This window comes from Heteronotia binoei, chromosome 15, assembly GCF_032191835.1.
Source record: "Heteronotia binoei isolate CCM8104 ecotype False Entrance Well chromosome 15, APGP_CSIRO_Hbin_v1, whole genome shotgun sequence".
Taxonomy (NCBI): Eukaryota; Metazoa; Chordata; class Lepidosauria; order Squamata; family Gekkonidae; genus Heteronotia; species Heteronotia binoei.
In genome coordinates, this window is record NC_083237.1 from 60573889 (window position 1) to 60600923 (window position 27035).

The window sequence follows — 27035 nt, forward strand, 5'->3', positions numbered from 1 at the left end:
TATATATATAAAATTTTTTGCCACTGTGTGACACAGAGTGTTGGACTGGATGGGCCATTGGCCTGATCTAACATGGCTTCTCTTATGTTCTTATAAGCATAATTGAACACCAAAGGGAGTTCCGGCCATCACATTTAAAGGGACTGCACACCTTTTAAATGCCTTCCCTCCATTGGAAATAATGAAGGATAGGAGCACCTTCTTTGGGAGCTCAAAGAATTGGACTCCTCATTCCAATTTTTTTTTTTTTTAAACTTGGCGGGTCTTTTGAGGAGAGGCATAGAATGCTATGCTGAAAATTTGGTGCCTCTACCTCAAAACACAGCCCTCCCCCCCAGAGCTCCAGATACCTGTGGATCAATTCTCCATTATTCCCTATGGGAATCGGTCTCCATAGGGAATAATGAGTGTCCAGCAGACATTTCCCTCCCCCCACCCCGGCTTTCTGATGACCCTGAAGCAGGGGGAGGGCCTCCAAACTGGGGGATCCCCTGCCCCCAACTGGGGATTGGCAACCCTTTGATGGCCAGAGGAAACCCTGTAACGTCTCAATTTCCTCTCTTCCCCTCGATTACCACGAGCAAGTTTTTCTCTGCCCTGTTTGCTCTTGGCTCCAGCCTGCGGAGAGCTATAAACCCCATGCTGGCTAGGCATCAGTAGATTCATTTGGCTAATGGCGTGGTAATATTTATTGATCAGGGAGGCAGAGGAGGGAAGAAGAGGCTTTGGCTGTCTTCTTTATTAAGCGAGCAAACCCTCTAAAGAAATGCCACGGATGCCAGGGGACTGCGCTGCGGACTGGCAACCCCCCAGCCCTTCCTCGGGGGCACTCAGCAAATTTCCCTACACTTGTTCTTTTGTGGCTGGCATGATTCTGGGGCAAGCGTCGCAGAAAAGGGCACTGAGCCAGCTCAAGAAAAGCCACCCATCTCATAGGGATGCCAGCCTCCAGGTGAGGCCTGGAATTACAGGTTGTTTTATTGATTTATTTCCATTTGTATCCCGCCCTTCCTGCGAGCGGGCTCAGGGTGGGTAACATCGATAGAAAATATCCAAACCATTTAAAATAATCATATGATAATCAGTCAATAATCAAAGAGTCGTCTCCGGACTACAGAGATCAGTTCCCCCGGTGAAAAGGGATGCATTGGGTGGGGGGTGGACTCTATGGACAGGAGTGACAAACATGCAGCCCTAGGGCCAAATCAGACCCCCCCAGAGGGCTCCTATCAGGCGCCTGAGCAACTGGCTCTTGTCGGCTTCCTTCTCCCTCCCTCTTGCTTCCTTCTGCATCTCAGCTCGCTTTGCAAGGCTTGCTCAATCGCACAGGAGCTACAGAGCAAAACCACAATTTTCTCCATTGGTTGAGGCTCCTCCCCCTCCTGGTTCCATGGGGAGGGAGGGAAAGAGCCAGAGCTTCCTTTGCCCGGTTCCCTGGATCCCTTGGGAGAAATACAAAGAAAGCAGCCAGTTTGGTATAGTAGTTAAGTGTGCGGACTCTTATCTGGGAGAACCGGGTTTGATTCCCCACTCCTCCCCTTGCAGCTGCTGGAATGGCCTCAGGTCAGCCATAGCTCTCTTATCTGGGAGAACCGGGTTTGATTCCCCACTCCTCCACTTGCAGCTGCTGGAATGGCCTTGGGTCAGCCAGAGCTCTCTTATCTGGGAGGTTTGATTCCCACTCCTCCACTTGCACCTGCTGGAATGGCCTTGGGTCAGCCAGAGCTCTCTTATCTGGGAGAACAAGGTTTGATTCCCACTCCTCCACTTGCACCTGCTGGAATGGCCTTGGGTCAGCCGTGGCTCTCTTATCTGGGAGAACCGGGTTTGATTCCCGCTCCTCCACTTGCACCTGCTGGAATGGCCTTGGGTCAGCCATGGCTCTCTTATCTGGGAGAACCGGGTTTGATTCCCCACTCCTCCACTTGCAGCTGCTGGAATGGCCTTGGGTCAGCCAGAGCTCTCTTATCTGGGAGGTTTGATTCCCACTCCTCCACTTGCACCTGCTGGAATGGCCTTGGGTCAGCCAGAGCTCTCTTATCTGGGAGAACGTTTGATTCCCACTCCTCCACTTGCACCTGCTGGAATGGCCTTGGGTCAGCCGTGGCTCTCTTATCTGGGAGAACCGGGTTTGATTCCCCACTCCTCCACTTGCAGCTGCTGGAATGGCCTTGGGTCAGCCGTGGCTCTCTTATCTGGGAGAACCGGGTTTGATTCCCACTCCTCCACTTGCACCTGCTGGAATGGCCTTGGGTCAGCCATGGCTCTCTTATCTGGGAGAACCGGGTTTGATTCCCCACTCCTCCACTTGCTCCTGCTGGAATGGCCTTGGGTCAGCCAGAGCTCTCTCATCTGGGAGAACTGGGTTTGATTCCCCACTCCTCCACTTGCAGCTGTTGGAATGGCCTTGGGCCAGCATTGCTCTCACAGGAGTTGTCCTTGAAAGGCCATATTCTATGAGAGCCCTCTCAGCCCCACCCACCTCACAGGGTGCTTGTTGTGGGAGGAGAAGATCTAGGAGATTATAAGCCACTCTGAGTCTCTGGTTCAGCGAGAAGGGCAGGGTATAAGTCTGCAGTCTTTTTCTTCTTCTTAAGACCAAAAAGTGCTAATGTTTTAAGCATGTTTTATTTTGTTATTTTTTTAAAAAAAAAATCTTTAGTCATGTTTGCGTCCTTTAAAAAGTTTATATCTCTGCTACCTAATCTTAAATAGGTACACACATGGCTCAGCCTGACATGGCCCGACCCGACAAGGTCTCATTTAGGTCAAATCCAGCCCTCATAACAAATGAGTTTGACACCCCTGTTCTACGCCATTGTATCCCACTGAGGTCCCTGCCCTCCTTAGACTCCACCCCCCCCCCCCCCCCCCATTCTCTAGGAGTTTCCAAAATTGGAGCTGACAAGGATATGGCAACTCTACCCACCCTGGGGCTGGAAGGCAGGACTCCCTTTAGGTTCAGGAAGTAGCTTGGGAGATGAATGGATTCCTGAAGCACGGAAGGTAGTGCAGTAGAATGGCCAAAGCACAACATCAGCATTCAGATTCTTGGGCCAACCTTGGGAGAGGAGTGACCCTCAACAGCAGCAGGTGAAAGGGGGCAAAGTGGATTCGGTTGGCCGTTCACTGTCACTGCATTTTAGCGTCTTCCGGACACGAGGGCAGTTGGAGTTTATTTATTTATTTAATTTATATTCTGCCTTTTCCCGAAATGGGCTCAGGGCGAATGACAACGTGGATAAAACAACAATAAAAAATTACAACGAAAATCAACATGATGTGAGGCGGTACAATAAAACAGTAGGTCAAGTCATAGACCATAGATGGCGGTTTGGTGTAGTGGTTAAGTGCGCGGACTCTTATCTGCGAGAACCGGGTTTGATTCCCCACTCCTCCACTTGCCCCTGCTGGAATGGCCTTGGGTCAGCCAGAGCTCTCTTATCTGGGAGAACCGGGTTTGATTCCCCACTCCTCCACTTGCCCCTGCTGGAATGGCCTTGGGTTAGCCAGAGCTCTCTTATCTGGGAGAACCGGGTTTGATTCCCCACTCCTCCACTTGCCCCTGCTGGAATGGCCTTGGGTTAGCCAGAGCTCTCTTACCTGGGAGAACCGGGTTTGATTCCCCACTCCTCCACTTGCCCCTGCTGGAATGGCCTTGGGTTAGCCAGAGCTCTCTTATCTGGGAGAACCGGGTTTGATTCCCCACTCCTCCACTTGCCCCTGCTGGAATGGCCTTGGGTTAGCCAGAGCTCTCTTACCTGGGAGAACCGGGTTTGATTCCCCACTCCTCCACTTGCCCCTGCTGGAATGGCCTTGGGTTAGCCAGAGCTCTCTTATCTGGAAGAACCCGGTTTGATTCCCCACTCCTCCGCTTGCACCTGCTGGAATGGCCCAAGTCAGCCGTAGGTGTTGTCCTTCAAAGGGCAGCTGCTGTGAGAAATCTCTCAGCCCCACCCACCTCACAGGGTGTCTGTTGTGGGGGAAGGAGATAAAGGAGATTGTAAGCCACTCTGAGACTCTGATTCAGAGAGAAGGGCGGGGTATAAATCTGCAGGCTTCGTCTTCTTCTGTTGGGCACATTCTACAATTCAGTGTACTGATGGTATAAAAATACAATGGGTGATGGTATATGTTGTGTATGTGGACTCAAGCGAAGACTTCGGGTGTGCCTGCCGGGCTCATTGGAGCCATACGGACTGAGCTTGGAGACTTGGGAACAGAGGGCTGCAGGATCCAAACCTCTGCAGCCCTAGACCAATCACGAGCTCCCATCGGTTTGAATGACCCAATGATGTGCTAATGCGGGAATCCAGAGATGTATATAAATTGGGCCGGTAGGCCCCATCCCCAGTCAGTATAATTTAGCCCTATCCTGTATCATGTCTATTAAAGAGGTTATCAGTCAACTGGCAACTCCTCCATGCATAGAAACCACTGTATTATAGTATAGTAATAAGATGGTGTCGCAGCAAAGAGAGCCAGTTTGGTGTAGTGGTTAAGTGTGGGGACTCTTATCTGGGAGAACCGGGTTTGATTCCCCACTCCTCCACTTGCACCTGCTGGAATGGCCTTGGGTCAGTCACAGCTCTAATAGAGAGCCAGTTTGGTGTAGTGGTTAAGTGTGCGGACTCTTATCTGAGAGAACCGGGTTTGATTCCCCACTCCTCCACTTGCAGCTGCTGGAATGGCCTTGGGTCAGCCATAGCTCTAATAGAGAGCCAGTTTGGTGTAGTGGTTAAGTGTGCGGACTCTTATCTGGGAGAACCGGGTTTGATTCCTCACTCCTCCACTTGCACCTGCTGGAATGGCCTTGGGTCAGTCACAGCTCTAATAGAGAGCCAGTTTGGTGTAGTGGTTAAGTGTGCAGACTCTTATCTGGGAGAACCGGGTTTGATTCCCCACTCCTCCACTTGCACCTGCTGGAATGGCCTTGGGTCAGTCAAAGCTCTAATAGAGAGCCAGTTTGGTGTAGTGGTTAAGTGTGCGGACTCTTATCTGGGAGAACCGGGTTTGATTCCCCACTCCTCCACTTGCACCTGCTAGCATGGCCTTGGGTCAGCCATAGCTCTGGCAGAGGTTGTCCTTGAAAGGGCAGCTGCTGTGAGAGCCCTCTCCAGCCCCACCCACCTCACAGGGTGTCTGTTGTGGGGGAGGAAGGTAAAGGAGATTGTGAGCCGCTCTGAGACTCTTCGGAGTGGAGGGCGGGATATAAATCCAATATCATCTTCTTCTTCTTCTTCCTGGGGTGTTTTCATGCCTTGGAGAAGATCACAGTTTCTGGATTAGAAGTACTACACGGGGAGCAAGGATCCCAGGTTATCCCTCTGACTGTGGGAGGGGGTTGGTGGGAACGGATTATTAAATCAGGATAGAGTGCCAGAATTAAGGTATTACCAGAGTTGGGGGGTGGGCAATGCCTGTGCAATTTCCCAAGTGTTAGGAACCTCTTTCTGCAGAGAAACGGTCACTTAGATACCCCACCCCCCTCTGCCAGTTCAAGCCATTCTCTGGCACAGCATTCCCCGCTTTGGCTACAGGCTTGTTCCTGTGAGGGATGCAATTAGTTAATTATCCTCCAAGCTCCCCCCCTCCCTTTTTCCCCCCCTGGCACTTGGCACAGCCTGCGGCCACAGCAGTTGCACAGTTCAGATGCCTGAAGCGTTTTGGTCTCTTGAATCCGGTCCAGTGCCTTCTTGCCAGGATGACCCAGAAGGGGGGAGCAGGGCAGAACAGCAAGGGGCTTGTGGAACCCAGAATATCTCTAGTATTCAGGCCCGGGCTCCAAGCCAGAGCATTTCATCCTTGCCTTTCTCAGCAAATCTTGGAGCTATCTGTTGCCTGCAGTCTCAGATTAAGTGTGAGGGCCTGGCAGGGGCATGGATTGGGGGGGGGGGGGGAGAGAGAGACCTCCCAGATTCAGTTCATGCTGGGATCTGTTCATTTTAACCAGCTTCTCTTTGCCGGTCAGCCAGTGGAAGAAAGTGTGATATCCAGCCATTCAAAAAAGACCTCTACCCGGGTAGCCAGGTCACACATTACAAAGTCTGCTGGCTTCCCTCGCGTAGTCAACAGATGTTTTGTTGATGTTCCCCAGGGCTTTTTGGCATTCCGGAACCTATATATATATATATATTTAGTTTTTAGTTTTTAAAAAATATTTAGTTGTGTTTGTCTGCATCCTTTATAAAGTTTATATCTCTGCTACCGAATCTTAAATAGGTGCACACGTGGCCTGGGCTGACAAGGCTTGGCCCAACGAGGTCTCATTTATGTCAGATCCGGCCCCCCGGGTTATAGAAAGAGTATAAGTGTGGGGCATGAGCCCGCCCTAATCAGTTTTCTACAATGAAGAATTTTTATTAAGAAAATAGACATACATAGAAAAGAGAATAAAAAGACATAACATACAGAACAAAAAAAGAAAAAGAAAAATCATACATTCCTAACAAATCACATCAAAACATCTACATACAAACAACTAACATTTACAACTAAGCCCAGCCATACCACTGGGAGGTGGAGAGGTGTAAATATCAAAGAAAAAGCAAAAACATAATTACTCCAATGTGAAGCCTCTACTTTTAACCCATTTATAAACAGGATCCCAAACCTCTTGACATTTTTGTACATTACCATTTCTTAATCTTACGGACATTAAATCAGATTCTGCAGTGCCCAGCAACTTATTAATAAATTCATCCCTACTGGAGGTTTTATCACTTTTCCAATATTTAGCATATACTATTCTGGCAGTAGTAACTATATACAACAACAGTTTCAATTTAGACAGAGGTAAGTTTTGTCTACAAATATTTAACAAATAAAGTTCCGGTACGTGATTAATTTGTACTTCCAAAATTTTTTGAATCCAAATGTTAACCTGTGACCAATATTTTTTAGCCTTTTTACATTGCCACCATATATGAAACAGAGACCCTTTAGCTTCGTGACATTTCCAACATTTATCAGAATACGTGGGGTAGATTCTTGCCAACCTGTCTGGTGTGAGATACCATCTATATACCATTTTATATAAATTTTCTTTCAATTCTGCTGGCTTAATCAACTTTAAGTTCTGCTTCCATAATTTTTCCCATTCTTCCAAATCTATGCTGTAACCAAAATCCTTCAACCAACGTATCCATGCTTCTTTCACCACCTCATCTTGCATCTTAGTTTGTAATAGCCAATCATAGACTTTAGAAATTATCTTCTGTTTGGAATCTAAGATAAGATCTAATTCCATCGGCGTATTCGTGAAGCCTTTTCCCTTGTCCTTACGAAATCTTGATTTAATTTGGCACTGAAGCCACCAACTTAGCTTAGGAAGCTCCTCCTCAATCAGTTCATTCTGGTCATTCAACAAGTAAGTGTAATCTTGTAGATTGTCCCAATTGTACAAGTTTGGATGAGTCAGAGCTTCTATCGGAGAGAGCCACTTGGGAGTATAAGTGTATTGATCTTTAATTTCGTCCCAAACCTTGTATAGAGATCTTCTTATTTCATGTCTAAAAAAGCGGCCAGTTTTAACCGGTGCGCGATACCACATATAGCTATGCCAACCTTCACCCAGGCCGGCCCCTTCAATAGTCAATAATTTTCTATTATCCAACTTGCACCAAACTCTCAACCATGCAATGCAGGAAGCCTTGTAATACAAATTCCAATCAGGTAGGGCTAGGCCACCTCTTAGGGAAGATACCCAAATTCAAGGGACCAAAATCAACAACATAGAGCTTAAGATTATGGCGTTCGCAGATGACCTTGTAATTACTTTGGAACATCCCTCCTCATCGATTGTTCCTCTAAAGCAGCGACTAAGTGAGTTTGGAGGAGTATCCGGATTTAGATTGAATGTTGCTAAGACCAAAATTTTAACGAAAAATATGGACAAGAATCAAATTGAAGTATTAGAGCACCTCTCTCAGGGTTTAAGCACGAAAAGAAGATAAAGTACTTGGGAATCTATTTTATGAGTGATTTAATCAGTTTTCACAAGAACCATCTTGGCCTATGGAAGTCAGTATCTCAATAAAGCCGTTTTACTTTTCCCTCGGTTGTCTCCTGGACACAATTCCACCTGCTGTTGTCTGCGCCTTCAGTTTTACCCACCTGATAGCGTCTCTCTTACAGACCAAGCCAGTAGCGTTTGCTGTGAGGACGAACGCCGGCTATAACCCTTCTCCCAATGACGATGTACCTGTCCAGGGATTGTCTATTTCTTTTGAACCCAAAGACTTTCTTCATATCAAAGAGGTAAGGGCAGTTGATGGAGGGGGAACTGGCATGGCATTTGAGGGGAGGTTAATCCCCTACCCCTGACACTCCTTGCACAAGTTCTGAAATGTAGCCACAGCCTCCCAAATAAGCTGGAGATGTTGTTCTCCTTCACTTGTGTTTGGCCCCCTTTCCTTCAGAAATACAACAACGACTGGTGGATCGGTCGCCTGGTGAAAGAAGGCTGTGAAGTTGGCTTCATCCCAAGCCCTGTCAAACTGGAGAACATGAGGATGATCCAGGAGCAAAAGATGCGGCAACACCGGCTCAGCTCCAGGTGGGGATGGACGAGATGGGGGTCCAAGGAGAAGAGGGTCGCTGCATTGCCCAGGATCACCTGGGCTCTGCAGAAGGGGGTCTCCTCTTAGAATCATAGGCTGGTTTCACACTGTGAAATTGACACAATTTTTTTTTAAAGTCCCATTGCAAAAAAGTCCGCTTCAAGCAACTGGCTGTCATCTGCTTTCTTCTCCCTCTCTCTTGCTTCCTTCTGCATCACAGCCTGCTTTGCAAGGCTTGCTCAGTTGCACAGGAGCTACAGAGCAAAACCTCCAGTGGCTGAAGATCCTCCCCAAGGTGGGAAAGGAGAGCTTGCTTTGCCATGCTGTCTCAGTTGCACAGCAGAGCTACTGAACCAAGCCTCTTTTCCTTCTATTGGCTGAGGCCCCTCCTCCTCCTGGTCCCCTGGGGAAGGAAGGCTTCCTTTGCCCAGTTCCCTGGATACCATGGAGGAGATACAAAGAAGGCATCTTTCAGACCAATGAGTGCTAACATTTTAAGCATGTTTTGTTTTTGTTTTTTAAATCTTTGATTGTGTCTTATGTCAGCCCTCATAACAAAATGAGTTTGACACCCCTGTTCTTATCTATCTATCTATCTATCTATCTATCTATCTATCTATCTATCTATCTATCTATCTATCTATCTATCTATCATCCATCCTTCCTCTATCCATCCATCCATCCTTCCTCTATCCATCCATCCTCTATCCTCTATCTATCTATCTATCTATCTATCTATCATCTATCTATCTATCTATCTATCTATCTATCTATCATCTATCATCTATCTTCTATCAATCTTCTATCATCTATCTATCTATCTATCTATCTATCTATCTATCTATCATCTATCTATCATCTCTCTATCATCTATCTTCTATCAATCTTCTATCAATCTTCTATCTATCATCTATCTATCATCTATCTATCAATCTATCTGTCTGTCTGTCTGTCTGTCTGTCTATCTATCATCTATCTATCTATCTATCTATCTATCTATCTATCTATCTATCTATCTATCTATCATCTATCATCTATCTATCATCTCTCTATCATCTATCTTCTATCAATCTTCTATCAATCTTCTATCTATCATCTATCTATCATCTATCTATCAATCTATCTGTCTGTCTGTCTGTCTGTCTGTCTATCTATCTATCTATCTATCTATCTATCTATCTATCTATCTATCTATCTATCTATCTATCTATCATCTATCTATCTTCTATCATCTATCCATCATCCACCCATCTATCTATCTTGTACCTACCTACCTACCTACCTGATTATATCCCACCCTCCCCTGACAGGCTCTTAGAAGCATATATTTGTTTCTATTTCTTGCAACTCACACTGGCCAAGTCTCCAAGAAAATGGAATTGTCTTCAACCTTCCTTCAAGAACTAAGCAGAAGAAAAATGCAGAAATGCCCATTGTCGAACTTCCTCAGCAATACTGCGCCCATTCCAGGGAGCGAAAGACTTGCTTCTGGGAAGCGGCGCTTGCCTGGTTACGCCACCTTCCCTCTCCTCCTTTCCCCATCTGACTAAATGTTCCTCCCTTTGCAGCAAATCGGGAGACAACTCCACCTCCAGTCTGGGAGACGTGGTGACAGGAACCCGGAGGCCCACACCGCCTGCCAGTGGTAAGGCTGCCCTACCAAACAGAGAACGGTGTAACCACCGGGAACCTCACCTCTCGCTTTACGAAATGAAGAGAGTGTGAAGCATCAGCAGGGAAAACGGCCTCCCCTTGGCAACGGTTTAAGATTGCGATTGTAGCCAGATTCCCACAGTAATCTTGCAAGAGACCTCCGAATGCCTAAACCCTGCCCTACTCGCCCATCCTGAAATATGCACTAGCATACAGAATACAAATGGGCATTTCCTTTCTATTTATTTTTCCATTTCATCCCCTGGACCAGTGGTCTCCAACCTTTTTAGCACCAGGGACTGGTTTCGTGGAAGACAGTTTTTCCACAGACTGGGGTGGGTGGGGGTGCTGGTTTTGGGATGATACAATTGCACACTTTATTTCTATTATTATATTAAGAACATAAGAACATAAGAGAAGCCATGTTGGATCAGGCCAATGGCCCATCCAGTCCAACACTCTGTGTCACACAGTGGCAAAAAATTTTATACATACACACACACTGTGGCTAATAGCCACTGATGGATCTCTGCTCCATATTTTTATCTAAACCCCTCTTGAAGGTGGCTATGCTTGTGGCTGCCACCACCTCCTGTGGCAGTGAATTGTAATATATAATGAAATAATTATACAACTCACAGCCTGGTTGCTAACAGGCCACGGACCGGTACTGGTCCATGGCCCAGGGGTTGGGGACCCCTGCCCTTGATCAATTTTTGGGTTTTTTGGTTTCTCCTTTCTGGTCATTCCTTTTCATTGGTTTCTCTCGCCTTTTCAGTTTGTGTTCTCTCTCCCCCCCCCTATTTTTTTTCTACCTCCTTCCTCCCCCCACCACCCTCAGGTACCTTGGACATGACTAACTTAGCTTATGACCCTGACGCCCTTGACTTAGAAGAGGAGGAGGAGGCGACCGAGGAGAACCAGCGAACCCCTAAGACTAGCGTTAGCAGCGTCACCACGCCCCCCTCCGCCACCAAGCGCATGGCCTTCTTTAAGAAGGTAATGGCGCACTGGCCCCCTCTCACACCTGCTTGCCATGTGCTTCTGGAATGCCAGCCTGTGTGTGGGGCTCTTTCTGCCTAGACCCAGGACAGAAGGAAAGGAATATCCCAAGAGTCCATCTGAACAAGTGACTTGCCATATTTGCATTGCTTGGCGCATCAACTAGAAAGGGCAGTTTGCCAGTCCCAGGGACATGAAAGAGGCGTTCCTTCTCAGAGGAGAGCAGGGGAACAAAGCGGTTACGCATTCTGCACTTGTAGCATGCATGAGCATACAAGGCGTTATGGTATGTTCCAGTGGTATGGTCCCCCCTTCTGTGCATGTATGAGTTGAGCTACAGGAAGCGTCAGCGATCAACTCATATCTCGTGTGGCCCTTCGCAAAGGGCGGATCCAACCGGGTATGTCTCCTTTCCCCTCGTTCCTCCTTTCTTCTGTGCCATGGGAGGGCGACAGCGGTTCCTCCTACGAGAGAGATAAAATGGGATGCTCCGGCTGTCCTCCGTTTCCCAAGTGCAAACCCCAGAAAGGTATTCTGCTCCTTTGCCCCTTGAAATAGCTGCAAGTGGTATGCTCCATTCCTCCTCCCTTAACGTGGGAATTAGTTGTAGAAGTCCTTCCTTGCTAGGGTTGCCAGGTCCAATTCAAGAAATATCTGGGGACTTTGGGGGTGGAGCCAGAAGACTTTGGGGTGGAGCTAGGAGGCATTGGAGGTGGAGCCAGGAGCAAGGTTGTGGCATGCATAATTGAACTCCAAAGGGAGCGTTGACCATCATGTTTAAAGGAACTGCGCAGCTTTTAAGCGCCTTCCCTCCATTGGAAATAATGAAGGATAAGGGCACCTTCTTTTGGGGCTCCTAGAATTGGACCCCCTGGTCCAATCTTTTTGAAACCTGGTGGGTCTTTTCAGGAGAGGCATTGGATGTTATGCTGCAAATTTGGTTCCTCTACCTCAAAAAACAGGGCCCCCCCCCCCAGAGCCCCAGATACCTGCAGATCAATTTTCCATTATACCCTATGGGAATCGGTCTCCGAAGGGCATAATGAAGTGCCCAGCAGTCAGTTCCCGCCCCCCCCCCTCCCCGCTTTCTGTTGACCCTGAAGCGGAGGGAGGGCCTCCAAACCCGGGGATCCCCTGCCCCACCTGGGGATTGACAATCCTATTCCCTGTACAGTTGGAGCATTTCACTCATCTTGCTGCAGCTGAACAGTCTAGAAGGAAACCAGTAGGGAGCAAGAGTGGACCAATGGTCCCCTGTTGGGACATGGAGCTCGGGCGTGTGCAAGGTCACAGCCTCCCTGGAATAAGCATAAAAGGGAGTGTTGTTCCAACAGCTTTTCTTAGCCACTCCTCCAACCTTGCCCACCTCTAGTTCTGGTGTCTGCCTTCACAGGCCTTCCCTTTCTTCCTCGGGTACCATGTAAAAGAAAGAAGGGCAGCGTTGCCAAGAGACCGGTTGCTAAGAAGCACCAGACTCCCAGTTTGCAGTGGTGGCAGTGTTGCGTGGTCTGTGTAGGAAAATACCTGGAGACTTTGGGGATGGAGCCAGGAGAGGGCAGGGTGTGGAGAGGGGAGGGATCTCTGCGTGGTACAGTGCCATAGTGCGTGGTCTAAGCAGCCATTTTCTCCAGGGGAGCTGATCTCTGCCAGCTGGAGATCAGTCATAAAAGCGGGAGATCTCCAGGCCCCACCTAGAGACTGGCAACCCTAGTCATCTTAGCTTCCTCCGGGGTCATTTTGCCTTTCCAGTTCACCCCTGGATATGGGAGAAGACAAAGGGTTGGATCCAAACTAAATTGGAGATTTCCACCTATTCCCCCTGCTGAAAGAGCATGTCATTGTTCAGAGTCCCCAGTCCCTAAGGTTGCCAGCTCTGAGTTGGGAAAAATACCTGGAGATTTTGGGAGTGGAGCCTGGGGAGGGCGGAGTTTGGGGAGGGAAGGGCCCTCAGCAGGGTATGAAGTCATAGAGTCCACTCTCCAGAGCAGCCATTTTATCTCCTCAGCTGTGATATCCTAGTAATTATTGTTTGCAAAGTATATTTTTTCACAGCCTCCTCACGTTTTGCTCAGCCTTGGCTCTGTTTCCTTTGTTTAGTTGCCCACCTGGGGTCTTGCCGGTCTAACTGGTGGCCCTTTCTCCATTGTTCTAGAGAAGGCAAGAGAGAAAGGGTTGAACCAGCTTTGAACTGGACTGCTTGAGGAGACATAAGAACATAAGAGAAGCCATGCTGGCTCAGGCCAATGGCCCATCCAGTCCAACACTCTGTGTCACAGAAGAACATAAGAGAAGCCATGTTGGATCAGGCCAATGGCCCATCCAGTCCAACACTCTGTGTCACAGAAGAACATAAGAGAAGCCATGTTGGATCAGGCCAGTGGCCCATCCAGTCCAACACTCTGTGTCACATAAGAACATAAGAGAAGCCCTGTTGGATCTGGCAAGTGGCCCATCCAGTCCAACACTCTGTGTCACAGAAGAACATAAGAGAAGCCATGTTGGATCAGGCCAGTGGCCCATCCAGTCCAACACTCTGTGTCACAGAAGAACACAAGAGAAGCCATGTTGGATCAGGCCAGTGGCCCATCCAGTCCAACACTCTGTGTCACAGAAGAACATAAGATAAGCCATGCTGGCTCAGGCCAATGGTCCATCCAGTCCAACACTCTGTGTCACACAGTGGCCAAAAAACCCAGGTGCCATCAGGAAGTCCATCAGTAAGGCCAGGACACTAGAAGCCCTCCCACTGTGCCCCCCCCCAAAGCACCAAGAATACAGAGCGTCACTGCCCCAGACAGAGAGTTCCGACAATACGCTGTGGCTAATAGCCACTGATGGACCTCTGCTCCGTATGCTTATCCAGTTCCCTCTTGAAGCCTGCTATGCTTGCAGCCGCCACCACCTTCCGTGGCAGTGAATTCCACGTGTTAATCATCTTTTGGGTGAAGAAGGACTTCCTTTTATCTGTCCCAACCCGACTGCTCAGCAATTTCACTCCTCCAACCTTACCCACCTCTAGTTCTGGTGTCTGCCTTCACAGGCCTTCCCTTTCTTCCTCAGGTACCATCTGTAAGAAAGAAGGGCAGCTCTTACTAATAATAATAATTACTAGTATTAATTACTAGTATAATTACTAATCTAATGGCTAGAATAATTACTAGGATAGGACATGCTCTTTCAGCAGGGGGAATAGGTGGAAATCTCCAATTTAGTTTGGATCCAACCCTTTGTCTTCTCCCATATCCAGGGGTGAACTGGAAAGGCAAAATGACCCCGGAGGAAGCTACGGTTGCCAGCCTCTAGGTGGGGCCTGGAGATCTCCAGTTTTTACGACTGATCTCCAGCTGGCAGAGATCAGCTCCCCTGGAGAAAATGGCTGCTTGGACCACGCACTAGGGCACTGTACCACGCAGAGATCCCTCCCCTCTCCACACCCTGCCCTCTCCTGGCTCCATCCCCAAAGTCTCCAGGTATTTTCATACTTTCATCCCTATGGATTTTCATAGGGATGTTGCAACAAAGACCTTTAGCCTTCAGGCAGGAGAGCTGGCTCCCCCCCACAACAGCTGGGGGAGCCATTTGCCCGCTCCCCGAAGCAGCTGCTCGACTGCTGTCCTCCGGGCCCGTTTTTCTTGTCCCTCCTCTGCCGCCTTTGCTTCTGCTGGAGTGAGCTGTCAGTAACACGCATGCCTTGTTTGTTTTCTCTTGCCTGTCCCTCTCCTTTCCTGCTCCACCTGTGCCCCTCCCCCACCCCACCCATTCATGGCGATCATGGGACATAGCCAAGCAGAAGCAGAAGTCGGTAAGTAGGCTTCTGAAATGTCCCTCTGGCGATGGCGGTGGTTTCCGGTGGGCCCTGACCATTCCCCAGTAGCGAGCTTTTCCTAAACAAGGGGTCCTCAAACTACGGCCCGCGGGCCAGATGCGGCCCGCTGAGGACGTTTATGCGGCCCGCCGGGTTATGGCAAAATCAGACCGGAAGTGACGTTCGACCTAAACTCGCGTTAGCAATGCACACTTCCGGCACTGGGCTGAGGCAGCGGAGACAGAGTGTGAGGTGATACCGAGGTGAGGTGAGTTCCCAGGCCGGGGTGTGTGGTGTGGGGAAGGGAGAGAGATGCAGAAGACGGAGAACTGACGGCCCGCGGCCTTGTACAGTAACGGCAGTCCGGCCCTCCAACAGTCTGAGGGACAGTGAACTGGCCCCCTATTTAAAAAGTTTGAGGACCCCTGTCCTAAACGGTTTAGTGATCGTGGAAGGATGGCCCTGGCCGAAGTTTATGTGAACCCCAGACCCTGTCCCTCTGCTGGAACCTTGGCTCCTGGTGAACTTCTCAGCAGAGAATGGCTCCCAACCCCATGAAAATGGTAGGTTACTTTCAGGGCTTCTTTTTTTGTAGCAGGAACTCCTTTGCCTATTAGGCCACACCCCCCGATCATAGAGTTGGAAGGGACCTCCAGGATCATCTAGTCCAACCCCCTGCACAAGGCAGGAAACTCTCAAATACCTCCCCCTAAATTCACAGGATCTTCTTTGCTGTCAGATGATCATCTAGCCTCTGTTTAAAAACCTCCAAGGGAGGAGAGCCCACCACCTCCTGTGGAAGCCTGTTTCACTGAGGAACCTCTAATGGTCAGGAAGTCCTTCCTGATGTTTCGCTGAAAAGTCTTCTGAGTTAATTTCAACCTGTTGGTTCTGGACTTACCTTCTGGGGCCACAGAAGACAACTCTGCACCATCCTCTACATGATAGCCCTTCACAGAATCATAGATCATAGAGTTGGAAGGGACCACCAGGGTCATCTAGTCCAACCCCCTGCAAAATGCAGGGAATTCACAAATACCTAAATTCACGGGATCCTTATTGCTGACAGGTGGCCATCTAGCCTCTGTTTAAAGACCTCCAAGGAAAGAGAGCCTACCACCTCCCAAGGAAGCCTGTTCCACTGAGGAATCACTCTAACGGTCAGGAAGTTCTTCCTAATGTTGAGCCAGAAACTCTTGATTTAGTTTCAACCCATCGGTTCTGGTCTGACCTTCCGGGGCCACAGAAAACAATTCCACACCATCCTCCATATGGCAGCCCTTCAAGTACTTGAAGATGGTGATCCTATCACCTCTCAGCCGCTTCCTCTCCAGGTGAAACATGCCCAGCTCCTTCAACCTTTCTTCATAGGATTTGGTCTCCAGACCCCTCGCCATCTTCGTCACCCTCCTCTGGACCCGTTCCAGCTTGTCTCTGTCCTTCTTAAAAAGTGGTGCCCAAAACTGAACACAAGACTCCAGGTGAGGTCTTACCAGAGCAAAGCGAAACCATCACTTCACGTGATCTGGACGCTAGACTTCTGATGTAGCCAATCCTCCTGGAGCTGACAGTAGGCCCTGTAAGAAGAACCCTGTAAGCTCTTGGAGGATTGGCTACATAAGAGGGGTGTGGCCTAATATGCAAAGGAGCTGCTGCTAGAATTCCATCCCTGATGTAGCCAATCCTCCTGGAGCTGACAGCAGGCCCTGTAAGAAGAGCCCTGTAAGCTCTTGGAGGATTGGCTACATAAGAGGGGTGTGGCCTAATATGCAAAGGAGCTGCTGCTAGAATTCCACCCCTGATGTAGCCAATCCGCCTGGAGCTCACAGTAGGCCCTGTAAGAAGAACCCTGTAAGCTCTTAGAGGATTAGCCGCATCGGGTGTGTAGCCTAATATGCAAAGGAGTTCCTGCTACAAAAAAAAAGTCCTGGTTACTTTCATCTTGAATGTCCAGCATGCAAACAAACGTGGGAGTATGATCTGAAGGGCTGAGACCCCAGGGCAATCTGGCAACCCTTTTCCATCTTTCTTTGCCCCTGTCCTAGTTTCCTTCCCTGTGCTTCTGAAATGGGCATTCCCCTTAAGGTTGAAGAAGCCTCATAACGTTCTGTCCCAGTAACACAGGTACCCTGAGAAAATCTAACATCTCACTTTCTTCCCACTTCCCATCAGACGGAGCATGTGCCACCCTACGATGTGGTCCCTTCCATGCGGCCGATCATCCTAGTGGGTCCCTCTTTGAAGGGCTACGAGGTGAGGCTTCTAGGGTGGGGCTCGATAGTGCACGGGGTAGGGGTGGGGATTGGTGCTAAAGTGGGTGGGCAGTGTGGGGGAGGGGAGGTCAGTTTGCTTCTCAAGACCTTCCCTGGGGAAGGGTGTTATCGAATCAGCATCAGAACAGGGAGTTAAAGTTGTGAGCTGCTGCATAAATTTGTGTGCTCTGAGGTCATCCTTCCTGAGCTAAGACAAAAATGTGTGAGCTAGAGGATAATCCAAGCTGGAGAGCCAGTTTGGTGTAGGAGAGCCAGTTTGTGTAGTGGTTAAATGTGCAGACTCTTATCTGGGAGAACCGGGTTGGATTCCCCCCTCCTCCACTTGACCTGCTGGAATGGCCTTGGGTCAGCCAGAGCTCTCTTATCTGGGAGAACTGGGTTTGATTCCCCACTCCTCCATTTGCAGCTGCTGGAATGGTCTTGGGTCAGCCATAGCGCTCTTATCTGGGAGAACCGGGTTTGATTCCCCACTCCTCCATTTGCAACTGCTGGAATGGCCTTGGGTCAGCCAGAGCTCTCTTATCTGGGAGAACCGGGTTTGATTCCCCACTCCTCCACTTGCAGCTGCTGGAATGGCCTTGGGTCAGCCAGAGCTCTCTTATCTGGGAGAACCGGGTTTGATTCCCCACTCCTCCACTTGCACCTGCTGGAATGGCCCTGGGTCAGCCATAGCTCTCTTATCTGGGAGAACCGGGTTTGATTCCCCCCTCCTCCACTTGCACCTGCTGGCATGGCCTTGGGTCAGCCATAGCTCTCTTATCTGGGAGAACCGGGTTTGATTCCCCACTCCTCCACTTGAACCTGCTGGCATGGCCTTGGGTCAGCCAGAGCTCTCTTATCTGGGAGAACTGGGTTTGATTCTCCACTCCTCCACTTGCAGCTGCTGGAATGGTCTTGGGTCAGCCATAGCTCTGGCAGAGGTTGTCCTTGAAAGGGCAGCTTCTGGGAGAGCCCTCTCAGCCCCACCCACCTCACAGGGTGTCTGTTCTGGGGGGAGAAGATATAGGAGATCGTAAGCCGCTCTGAGAGAAGGTTGGGGTATAAATCTGCAGTCGTCTTAAAAATCTGTAAGCTAGCTCACACTAATAGTGTCGAGGGATCCCTGGTCCAGAGGTCGGGGAAACACCTCTTAATTGGGACCAGGCAAGTAGTCTAAAAAAAAGTTTGCCCGTCTCGTTGAGGTGCCTTCAAGCATCATTCTTACACGTTTTGCAACTCTTGTCATAAATCCGTCACGGCCTAATTACATGTTACACTGTTGTGGGATGACTTGTATCATTGGTTGGAGCTTTGGCTCTCTGGCAGAGCATCTGCTTGGCATGCAGAAGGCGCCAGCTTCAATTGCCAGCATTTTCACTCAAAAGGGTGGGGTAGGAGGTGTTGTGAGAGACCTCAGCCTGAGACCTTGGAGATTCCCTTCCCGTTAAAGTTGGAGATAATGGACCAACAGTCTGACTCCATATAAGTACCTACGGCTCAGTGGCAGAATGCCCGAGTTGCATACAGAAGGTTCCAGGTTCAGTCCCCAGCATCTCCCGTTAAAGAGGACCTCTGCGTGAGGCCTTGGAGAAATTGCTACCAGTCTGTGTCGACAGCACTGACTTTGATAGGCCGGTGGGCTGGCTCAATATACAGCAGCTTCATTGTTCAGGTATGGAGGGCAGCTGCTCCTTTATCTTCCCACCTGCCATCCCAGCATAAGCCGTGATTGGGAATATACCTAGATCCAAGTGGGCAGCTGTGTTGGTCTGGAGCAAATGTAAGATCCAGCGACAGAATAGTAAAATTAACAAATTGAGCAAACGTTTGATCTGGGTAGTCAAAATAATGTGTCAAAATGTGAGAATGGCCGTTCATCACTCTGTTGTTATAACGGAGTGATAGACATTTTCGCATTTTGACATATTACTGTTTTGTTGCTTTCTCACGCTCACGCTACCCAGATCGAAGGTTTGCTCAATTTGTTAATTTTACTATTCTGTCATTGGATCTTAAATTTGTACCATTTTGCATTCTAAACCCCTGCCTACCAGCTCTATGTAGCTCTGCTCACTGTACCCGATTCCTCGTCTGATGAAGTGTGCTTGGAGCACACGAAAGCTGACGTTCTGAATAAAACTAAGTTGGTCTTAAAGGTGACACTTGACTCCTACTTTGTTCTGGGAATACCCCTGTTGCTTGCAATCAAGAGCCAGGAATGGTTAGCCAAGAATGTAAACAAACCAATAACGCTCAAGCCACGTCCGTACACATAGAAGCCCTCTTTTTCTTTCTTTCTCCGTGCAAATTCCAACTTCTGGATTCTGACTGACTTCTGCTCCTCTCTGTCTGTCTTTTCCCTCCTCTCCCCACTCCCCCTTACCTTCCCAGGTGACGGACATGATGCAGAAAGCTTTGTTCGATTTTCTGAAACGCCGATTTGATGGCAGGTGTGAGCAGCGACCTTTTGAGGCGGGGGGGTTGCGGGGGAAATAGGAGACTTTCTACCTGCTCTGTGATCCTCATGGCTGGATCCTTGTGCCTTCAGAACCTCACTAAATGTCAGAGAGAATGAAAGAAGCGGGACTGAGTTAATCTCCCTGGGACCCTTTGGACTCAAGAGAGCCAGTTTGGTGTAGTGGTTAAGTGTGCGGACTCTTATCTGGGAGAACCGGGTTTGATTCCCCGCTCCTCCACTTGCGCCTGCTGGAATGTCAGCCATGGCTCTGGCAGAGGTTGTCCTTGAAAGGGCAGCTGCTGTGAGAGCCCTCTCAGCCCCACCCACCTCACAGGGTATCTGTTGTGGGGGAAGAAGGTGAAGGAGATTGTAGGCCGCTCTGAGACTCTGTCCTTGAAAGGGCAGAAGTTTCTGTGAGAGCTCTCTCAGCCCCACCCTCCTCACAGGGTATCTGTTGTGGGGGAAGAAGATAAAGGAGATTGTAAGCTGCTCTGAGTCTCCGATTCAGAGAGAAGGGTGGGGTATAAATCTGCAGTCGTCGTCTTCTTCATACATCCTCTTTAGTTGCACAGTCAACCCGTTTCTAGATAATTCCCTGCTCTTCTAGACCATGAGGACTTAAATCCTTTATTTTTTAAATTAACCCCCTCCCAAAAGTGAGATGTCCTAGTTTCTATTAATACACAGCTAGATTCACTAGCGCTTCTTCCCTTTTCATCGGTCACAAGTTCTAGAAACTTACTTTTAAAAAATGAACACCAAGTGACCAAGTTTATGTTAAGAGAGTTCCCTGCATGGCAGTGCAATAACAAAGATAACCTGGACGTCTCTGATAGGTTGGGGGATGCCTGGGGGAATTGTCTGTGTTCCGTTGGATGCCCACTTTTCTCTGCCTTCCACAGAATATCCATCACACGTGTGACAGCCGATATCTCCCTGGCCAAGCGCTCAGTCCTCAACAACCCTAGCAAACACACCATCATTGAGCGCTCCAGCACCCGTTCTAGCCTAGGTGAGGTTGTGTTGAGATCCCACGGGGGGTGGGGGGGGGAGAAGGAGGAACTCAGACTTTTGCCCATCTCTGCTCTTTTTCTCTCTGGAGTGGTTTCTGCATGGATGTTTTGTTCTCCCTCAGTCGTGTCAGTGCTGTTTTCAGGAGCATCCGTGCATGACGCCATCTTCTTGTCCAGCTTCTTGGGCTTCCTGCACTTTGCTGCGTCCTCTTCTGAACCTGGTTGGGAATGATCTTTTTAGAAAGACTGCAATCAAAGGGTCCTTGGACACCATGTGGACGGAAGGGGTCCTACCTGCATCGGCGGCATTACTTCAGCCCAGGGCTTTTTTTGTAGCAGGAACTCCTTTGCAGATTAGGCCACATGCCCCCTGATGTGGCCAATCCTCCTGGAGCTTACAGAAGGCCCTGTACTAAGAGCCCTGTAAACTCCAGGAGGATTGGCTACATCAGGGGTGTGCGGCCCAGGGCCTTATCTGTAGCAGGAGCTCCTTTGCATATTAGGCCACACACCCCGGATGTAGCCAATCCTCCAAGAGCTTACAGGGCTCTTCTTACAAGGCCTATTGTAAGCTCTTGGAGTATTGGCTACATCTGGGGTGTGTGGCCTAAAATGCAAAGGAGTTCCTGCTACAGCACCCCCCCTGCCCAAAAAAAACCCTGGTTCAGCCCTGAGAGCCACCATTCCTCCCACCACCAGAGGACTTTTGGGGCTATTTAAAAAAAAAAAATCAGTAACTCACAAGTGGCTGCAGTGCAATAATGTTGTGACTATATATTGCAATTTCCACCTTTTAAAAAAAAATTAATTCTCTGGCTCATTTCCTTGCAAAATTATAAGGCAAAGCATGTGGACTATACATTTTCCCTTATAACTTCCCAAAGGAAAGGGATAGGCTTACTTTCCCAATGAAGGCTAGGAACCGGTGGACTGTTGCAATAGATCATTATAGTGTTATAACACTGTAGCGATCCTGCGATTCTCACTGAGGGTGTTTTAAATAGCCCTTTGGTGGAGTGAAGAGGAAATGGTGGCTTCGTGGACCGAGGCAAGGAGAGTGTGGGGGAAACAGCCGTGGGGATTTTTGGTTGCCTGTGTCTTCACAGCAGCCACAAATCATCTCCATGTGGAGGCAGCCCGGGGCAGGGAAGGCAGGAATGAGAGCAGCTGCATTCTGTGTGTGATCGCATGGCACTAACTTCTGGAGAGCCAGTTTGGTGTAGCGGTTAAGCGTGCGGACTCTTATCTGGGAGAACCAGGTTTGATTCCCCCCGCTCCTTCACTTGCACCTGCTGGAATGGCCTTGGGTCAGCCATAGCTCTCACAGAGCTGTCCTTGAAAGAGCAACTTCTGTGAGAGCTCTCTCAGTCCTACCTAACTCACAGAGTGTCTGTTGTGAGGGGGAGAAGGTAAAGGAGATTGTGAGCCGCTCTGAGACTCTTCAGAGTGAAGGGTGGGATAGAAATCCAATATCTTCATCTACCTCACAGGGTGTCTGTTGTGGGGGGGGGGAGGGAAAGGAGATTGTGAGCCGCTCTGAGACTCTTCGGAGTGGAGGGCGGGATATAAATCCAATATCTTCATCTACCTCACAGGGTGTCTGTTGTGGGGGAGGAAGGGAAAGGAGATTGTGAGCTGCTCTGAGACTCTTCGGAGTGGAGGGCGGGATATAAATCCAATATCTTCATCTACCTCACAGGGTGTCTGTTGTGAGGGGAAGAAGGTAAAGGCGATTGTGGGCCATTCTGAGATTCAGAGTGGAGGGCGGGATATAAATCCAATATCTTCATCTACCTCACAGGGTGTCTGTTGTGAGGGGGAGAAGGTAAAGGAGATTGTGGGCCATTCTGAGATTCGGAGTGGAGGGCGGGATATAATTCCAGTATCATCTTCTTCTTGGATGGAGGAGCCTTTTAAGTTTTCCTAGCCCGCGTCGCTCCATTCTGTATCAACCAACCAAGAGCAACTTTCCCTAGACGCCTTTGAATTTCCCATAATCTTGCACAAATCACCCCCTCTTTCCTCATTCCTGGCAGTACTCTTACAAGCTCACACCCTTCAGCCCGGCATTGTGAAATTGCCACATGATGAATTATCTATAATGGAGATGTATGCAGGGTGTGGCAGTCAATACTCCCTCTACGCTGTGGAGTCTTGTGAGCAAAAATCCTACTTCGTGACTTACTGGCATTAAAGTTGGGAGCTACTGCACCAATTAGTTTCATCTGGGTCTATTTTTCCTGAGCTAAGACAAAAATGTGTGAGCCGGAGAGCCAGTTTGGTGTAGCGGTGAAGTGTGCGGACTCTTATCTGGGAGAACCGGGTTTGATTCCCCACTCCTCCACTTGCAGCTGCTGCAATGGCCTTGGCTCAGCCGTAGCTCTCGTAGTTGTCCTTGAAAGGGCAGCTGCTGTAAGAGCTCTCTCAGCCCCACCCACCTCACAGGGTGTCTGTTGTGGGGGTGGGAGAAGGTTAAGGAAATTGTGACTGCTCTGAGACTCTGAGATTCAGAGTATAGGGCAGGATATAAATCCAATATCATCATTTTCTTCTAAAAAACTGTGAGCTAGCTCACACTAACACGGCTTAGAGGGAACACTGGTGGCGGTTCCGCTTTTTTTGTGAGAACACTCCTGTGTCATAATTGATCATGTGGGAAATGTCCCCAAGATTGTACTAATTTTGGCGCTTGAAGTGCATGCTCTCCTGTATTTGTATGGAAATAGGATACCCTTAACCAGGGATGTGATTTCTAGCAGGAGCTCCTTTGCATATTAGGCCACACACCCAAGTCAAGAGCCTGGGAGTTCTACTGGAGCCTTCATTATCAATGGAGGCCCCGGTAGTGGCCACTGCCAAGTCGGCGTTTTTTTATCTGAAGCGGTCAAGGCAGTTGGCCCCTTTCCTGGAGCGTCGGGACCTAGCAACAGCGATTCATGCGACGGTCACCTCAAGATTGGATTACTGTGATGCCCTCTACATGGGGCTGCCTTTGTGTCGAACCCGGAAGCTGCAGCTGGTGCAGAATGCGGCGGCTAGGCTGTTACTAGGACTCCCGAAGTGGGAGCATATACAGCCAGGGCTGCGTGAACTGCACTGGCTGCCAGTTACATACCGGGTTCGCTACAAAGTGCTGGTTATTACCTTTAAAGCCCTATATGGCCGAGGACCTGCCTACCTGAGGGACCGTCTCTCCCCATACGAGCCCCAGAGAGCACTGAGGTCAGCAGGGAAGAACAAGCTGACTATCCCCGGGCCAAAGGAGGCGAAATTGCAGAACGGGCCTTCTCCATCGTAGCTCCATGCCTGTGGAACCAGCTCCCGGAAGAGGTGCGGGCCCTGCGGAGTCTTGACCAATTCCGCAGGGCCTGCAAGACCATCCTTTTCAGGTTGGCCTTCGCAAACTGCTGATTAGGGACCCGCCAAAGCGATTTCTGTCTCCGTGAACTTCGCCATCATGCAAACAGACAGAATAGCGCCAGGAACACCACTGTTACTGTTAAATTGTGTCAAATGTAAATTAGAATGGTTTTTTAAGATAATGTTGATTTTAAAACTATTGTATAACTTTTATATGAATATGTTGTTAGCTGCCCTGAGCCTGCCTAGGCGGGGAGGGCGGGATATAAATAAAGATTTATTATTATTATTATTTGTAAGCTCTTGAAGGATTGGCTATACCAGGGGGTGTGGTCTAATATGCAAAGGAGCTGCTGCTAGAATTCCACCCCTGATGTAGCCAATCCTCCTGGAGCTTACAGTAGGCCCTGTAAGAAGAGCCCTGTAAGCTCTTGAAGGATTGGCTACATAAGAGGGGTGTGGCCTAATATGCAAAGGAGCTGCTGCTAGAATTCCACCCCTGATGTAGCCAATCCTCCTGGAGCTTACAGTAGGCCCTATAAGAAGAGCCCTGTAAGCTCTTGAAGGATTGGCTATACCAGGGGGTGTGGCCTAATATGCAAAGGAGCTCCTGCTAGAATTCCACCCCTGATGTAGCCAATCCTCCTGGAGCTTACAGTAGGCCCTGTAAGAAGAGCCCTGTAAGCTCTTGAAGGATTGGCTATACCAGGGGGTGTGGCCTAATATGCAAAGGAGCTCCTGCTAGAATTCCACCCTTGCCCTTAACACCTCTTGTCAAGCAGATGACAAGAGAGGAGCGTTTGGGTTCCTCAGCCATTTCCTGTGTTTTTTCCCCACCCTTTGCTGTGGTGTCAGATTTCAGGGGCACCTTTTACCACTTCTGAGAAGACCATGACTCACTCTTCTCTTTTTTCCCCTCTCCCCATAACTTTCTTTCCCTCCCATCTGCGCCTCTTCTTCCCTTCTCTGCTCCTGATACTACAGATGTCTTGGGTATGTAACCTTTAACCTCACGCATTCTCAGATGCCCCGATAACCAATGTCACTAAAATTTGGACAGGAAAAAAAAAAGATAATCAATAAGAATGGCTTGCATCTGAACAGCTTTTTCTTCCAGAAGGAAAGAAAAAATTCAAAGCTAGAACAAAGACATATGTTTTGGTTTTGCCAAAACAGGATGTCTTGTTGTTCATTTTGAATTTTTATCTGAAAAATGAAAAACAGTGAGTCACAAAAGGTATTCATTTTTCAGAGCCTTTCAGTTGCCAGAATCTAACAATTCAAATCTGAGAAAGTTATGCACTTTGTAAAATTTCAAAATCATGGTTGTGTTTAATAATTTCCCCCAAAAAATTTAAAAGAAGCCATTTGGCTGTAAAATACTTTTTAAAATATCCATAAGAATTTGAGGCCAAAACATAGAGTAATACTTTTGTAATATGAATCATACTTTGGAATGTAATGAAATTGTAATGAAATTGTAATGAAATTGTAATGAAAAACTAAATTTAAAACTCTTGTTTGCAAAGAGTAATTTACTTGTAATGAATTGTAATGAAAAACTAAATTTAAAACTCTTGTTTGCAAAGAGTAATTTACTTAGCATCAGTTAAGAGTAGGGGATCTGTTAGCTCTGTTGTAACCTAATTGGAAAATGTTTTGAAAAATCTAATCAAACAGTTTCAGGCCTCAGTGAAAATTATCATTTTCCTCGCTTGTGTTCCTGTTGCTTCGGTGTTTTTTTCCTCCGTTCTGCACTTTGTTTTGCCCCCTCTAGTGTTCAATTCGATATTATATTGCTTTACGCCCAGCATAAAACCCTGCAGTTTAAATCCGCAGGTAGAGATAGATGCGGGACATAAAACGATATCAAATCGACCGCTAGAGGGAGCAAAACGTGCAGAGAAAACTCCTACGTAACAGGGACACACAAGAAAGGAAAATGACAATGTGGAATAGCCCTCTGTTGAGAAGTGAATTAATTGTATGCTCTCATTCCCTGTAGGAGGATTTGTGGATCTGTCTTGTGTTCTGGCACTGCTTGTTGTACTCCTCGGATGGGAAAGACTGCATTAAGAAAGTGCAGGATTTAGACCAGAGGTGTTGAACGCATTTATTATGAGGGCCGGATCTGACATAAGTGAGACCTTGTTGGGCCAGGCCATGTTGGGCCGAGCCACGTGTGTACCTATTTAAGATTAGGTAGCGGAGATATAAACTTTGTAAAGGACATAGACAAACACAATTAAATATTTTTTTAAAAAAACCCTTGAAATATGCTTAAAATGTTAGCATTTGTTGGTCTTAAAGGTGCTTCCTTTGTATTTCTGCCATGGGATCCAAGGAAGAGAGGCTGGGCTCGGTAGCTCTGCTGTGCAATTGAGAGAGCCTGGCAAAGCACACTCTCCCTTCCGCCTTCTTCCTCAAGGGAGGAGCCTCAATCAGTGGAGAAAATAGTCTTTGCTCCTGTGCGATTGAGCAGACCTGGCCAAGCAAGCTGTGATGCAGAAGGAAGCAAGAGAGAGGGAGAAGGAAGTAGTTGACAGCCAGTTGCTCGGGGGGCCTGATAGGAGCCCTCCGAGGGCCTGATTCGGCTCCCTGCTCCAGAAGTTCCCATACAGAAAACGCGTTGAAGCTTCTCAACAGCAATGTCATGCTCTTGAGTAGCTCTGGTTCATTTCTGTGGCAGTTCATTTCTGTGGCATGAGAACTTCCTAGTGGATTATAGCCCATGGGTGGAACCGACCTGTCTCCCACTTTGTCTCCTTTAACGGCATCCCATTTCACTGCTTACTGCAGCTGCCTCGCTTTGCCTCAGGGTAATGTTGCCCAGGGGTGGAATTCTAGCAGGAGCTCCTTTGCCTATTAGGCCACACACCCCCGATATAGCCAATCCTCCAAAAGCTTACAAGGCCCTTTTTTATAAGCTCT

At 48.4% G+C, this 27035-nt stretch overlaps 1 protein-coding gene across 5 annotated transcripts in view; it reads left to right on the plus strand.

Annotated features, from left to right (window-relative positions):
• Positions 1-27035, plus strand: part of CACNB1 (calcium voltage-gated channel auxiliary subunit beta 1) — a 105368-nt gene that overhangs the window by 60729 nt on the left and 17604 nt on the right. For 3 of the 5 annotated variants that reach the window (XM_060256058.1, XM_060256062.1, XM_060256060.1), the window contains 7 exons: positions 8137-8259; positions 8421-8557; positions 10130-10206; positions 11056-11213; positions 17194-17274; positions 19665-19723; positions 20634-20743. In XM_060256058.1, the coding sequence (XP_060112041.1) occupies positions 8137-8259; positions 8421-8557; positions 10130-10206; positions 11056-11213; positions 17194-17274; positions 19665-19723; positions 20634-20743 (745 nt within the window). Of the gene's footprint in view, positions 1-8136; positions 8260-8420; positions 8558-10129; positions 10207-11055; positions 11214-14998; positions 15019-17193; positions 17275-19664; positions 19724-20633; positions 20744-27035 lie in introns of all 5 variants that reach the window. The other 2 variants (XM_060256059.1, XM_060256061.1) reach the window with 2 other exon arrangements.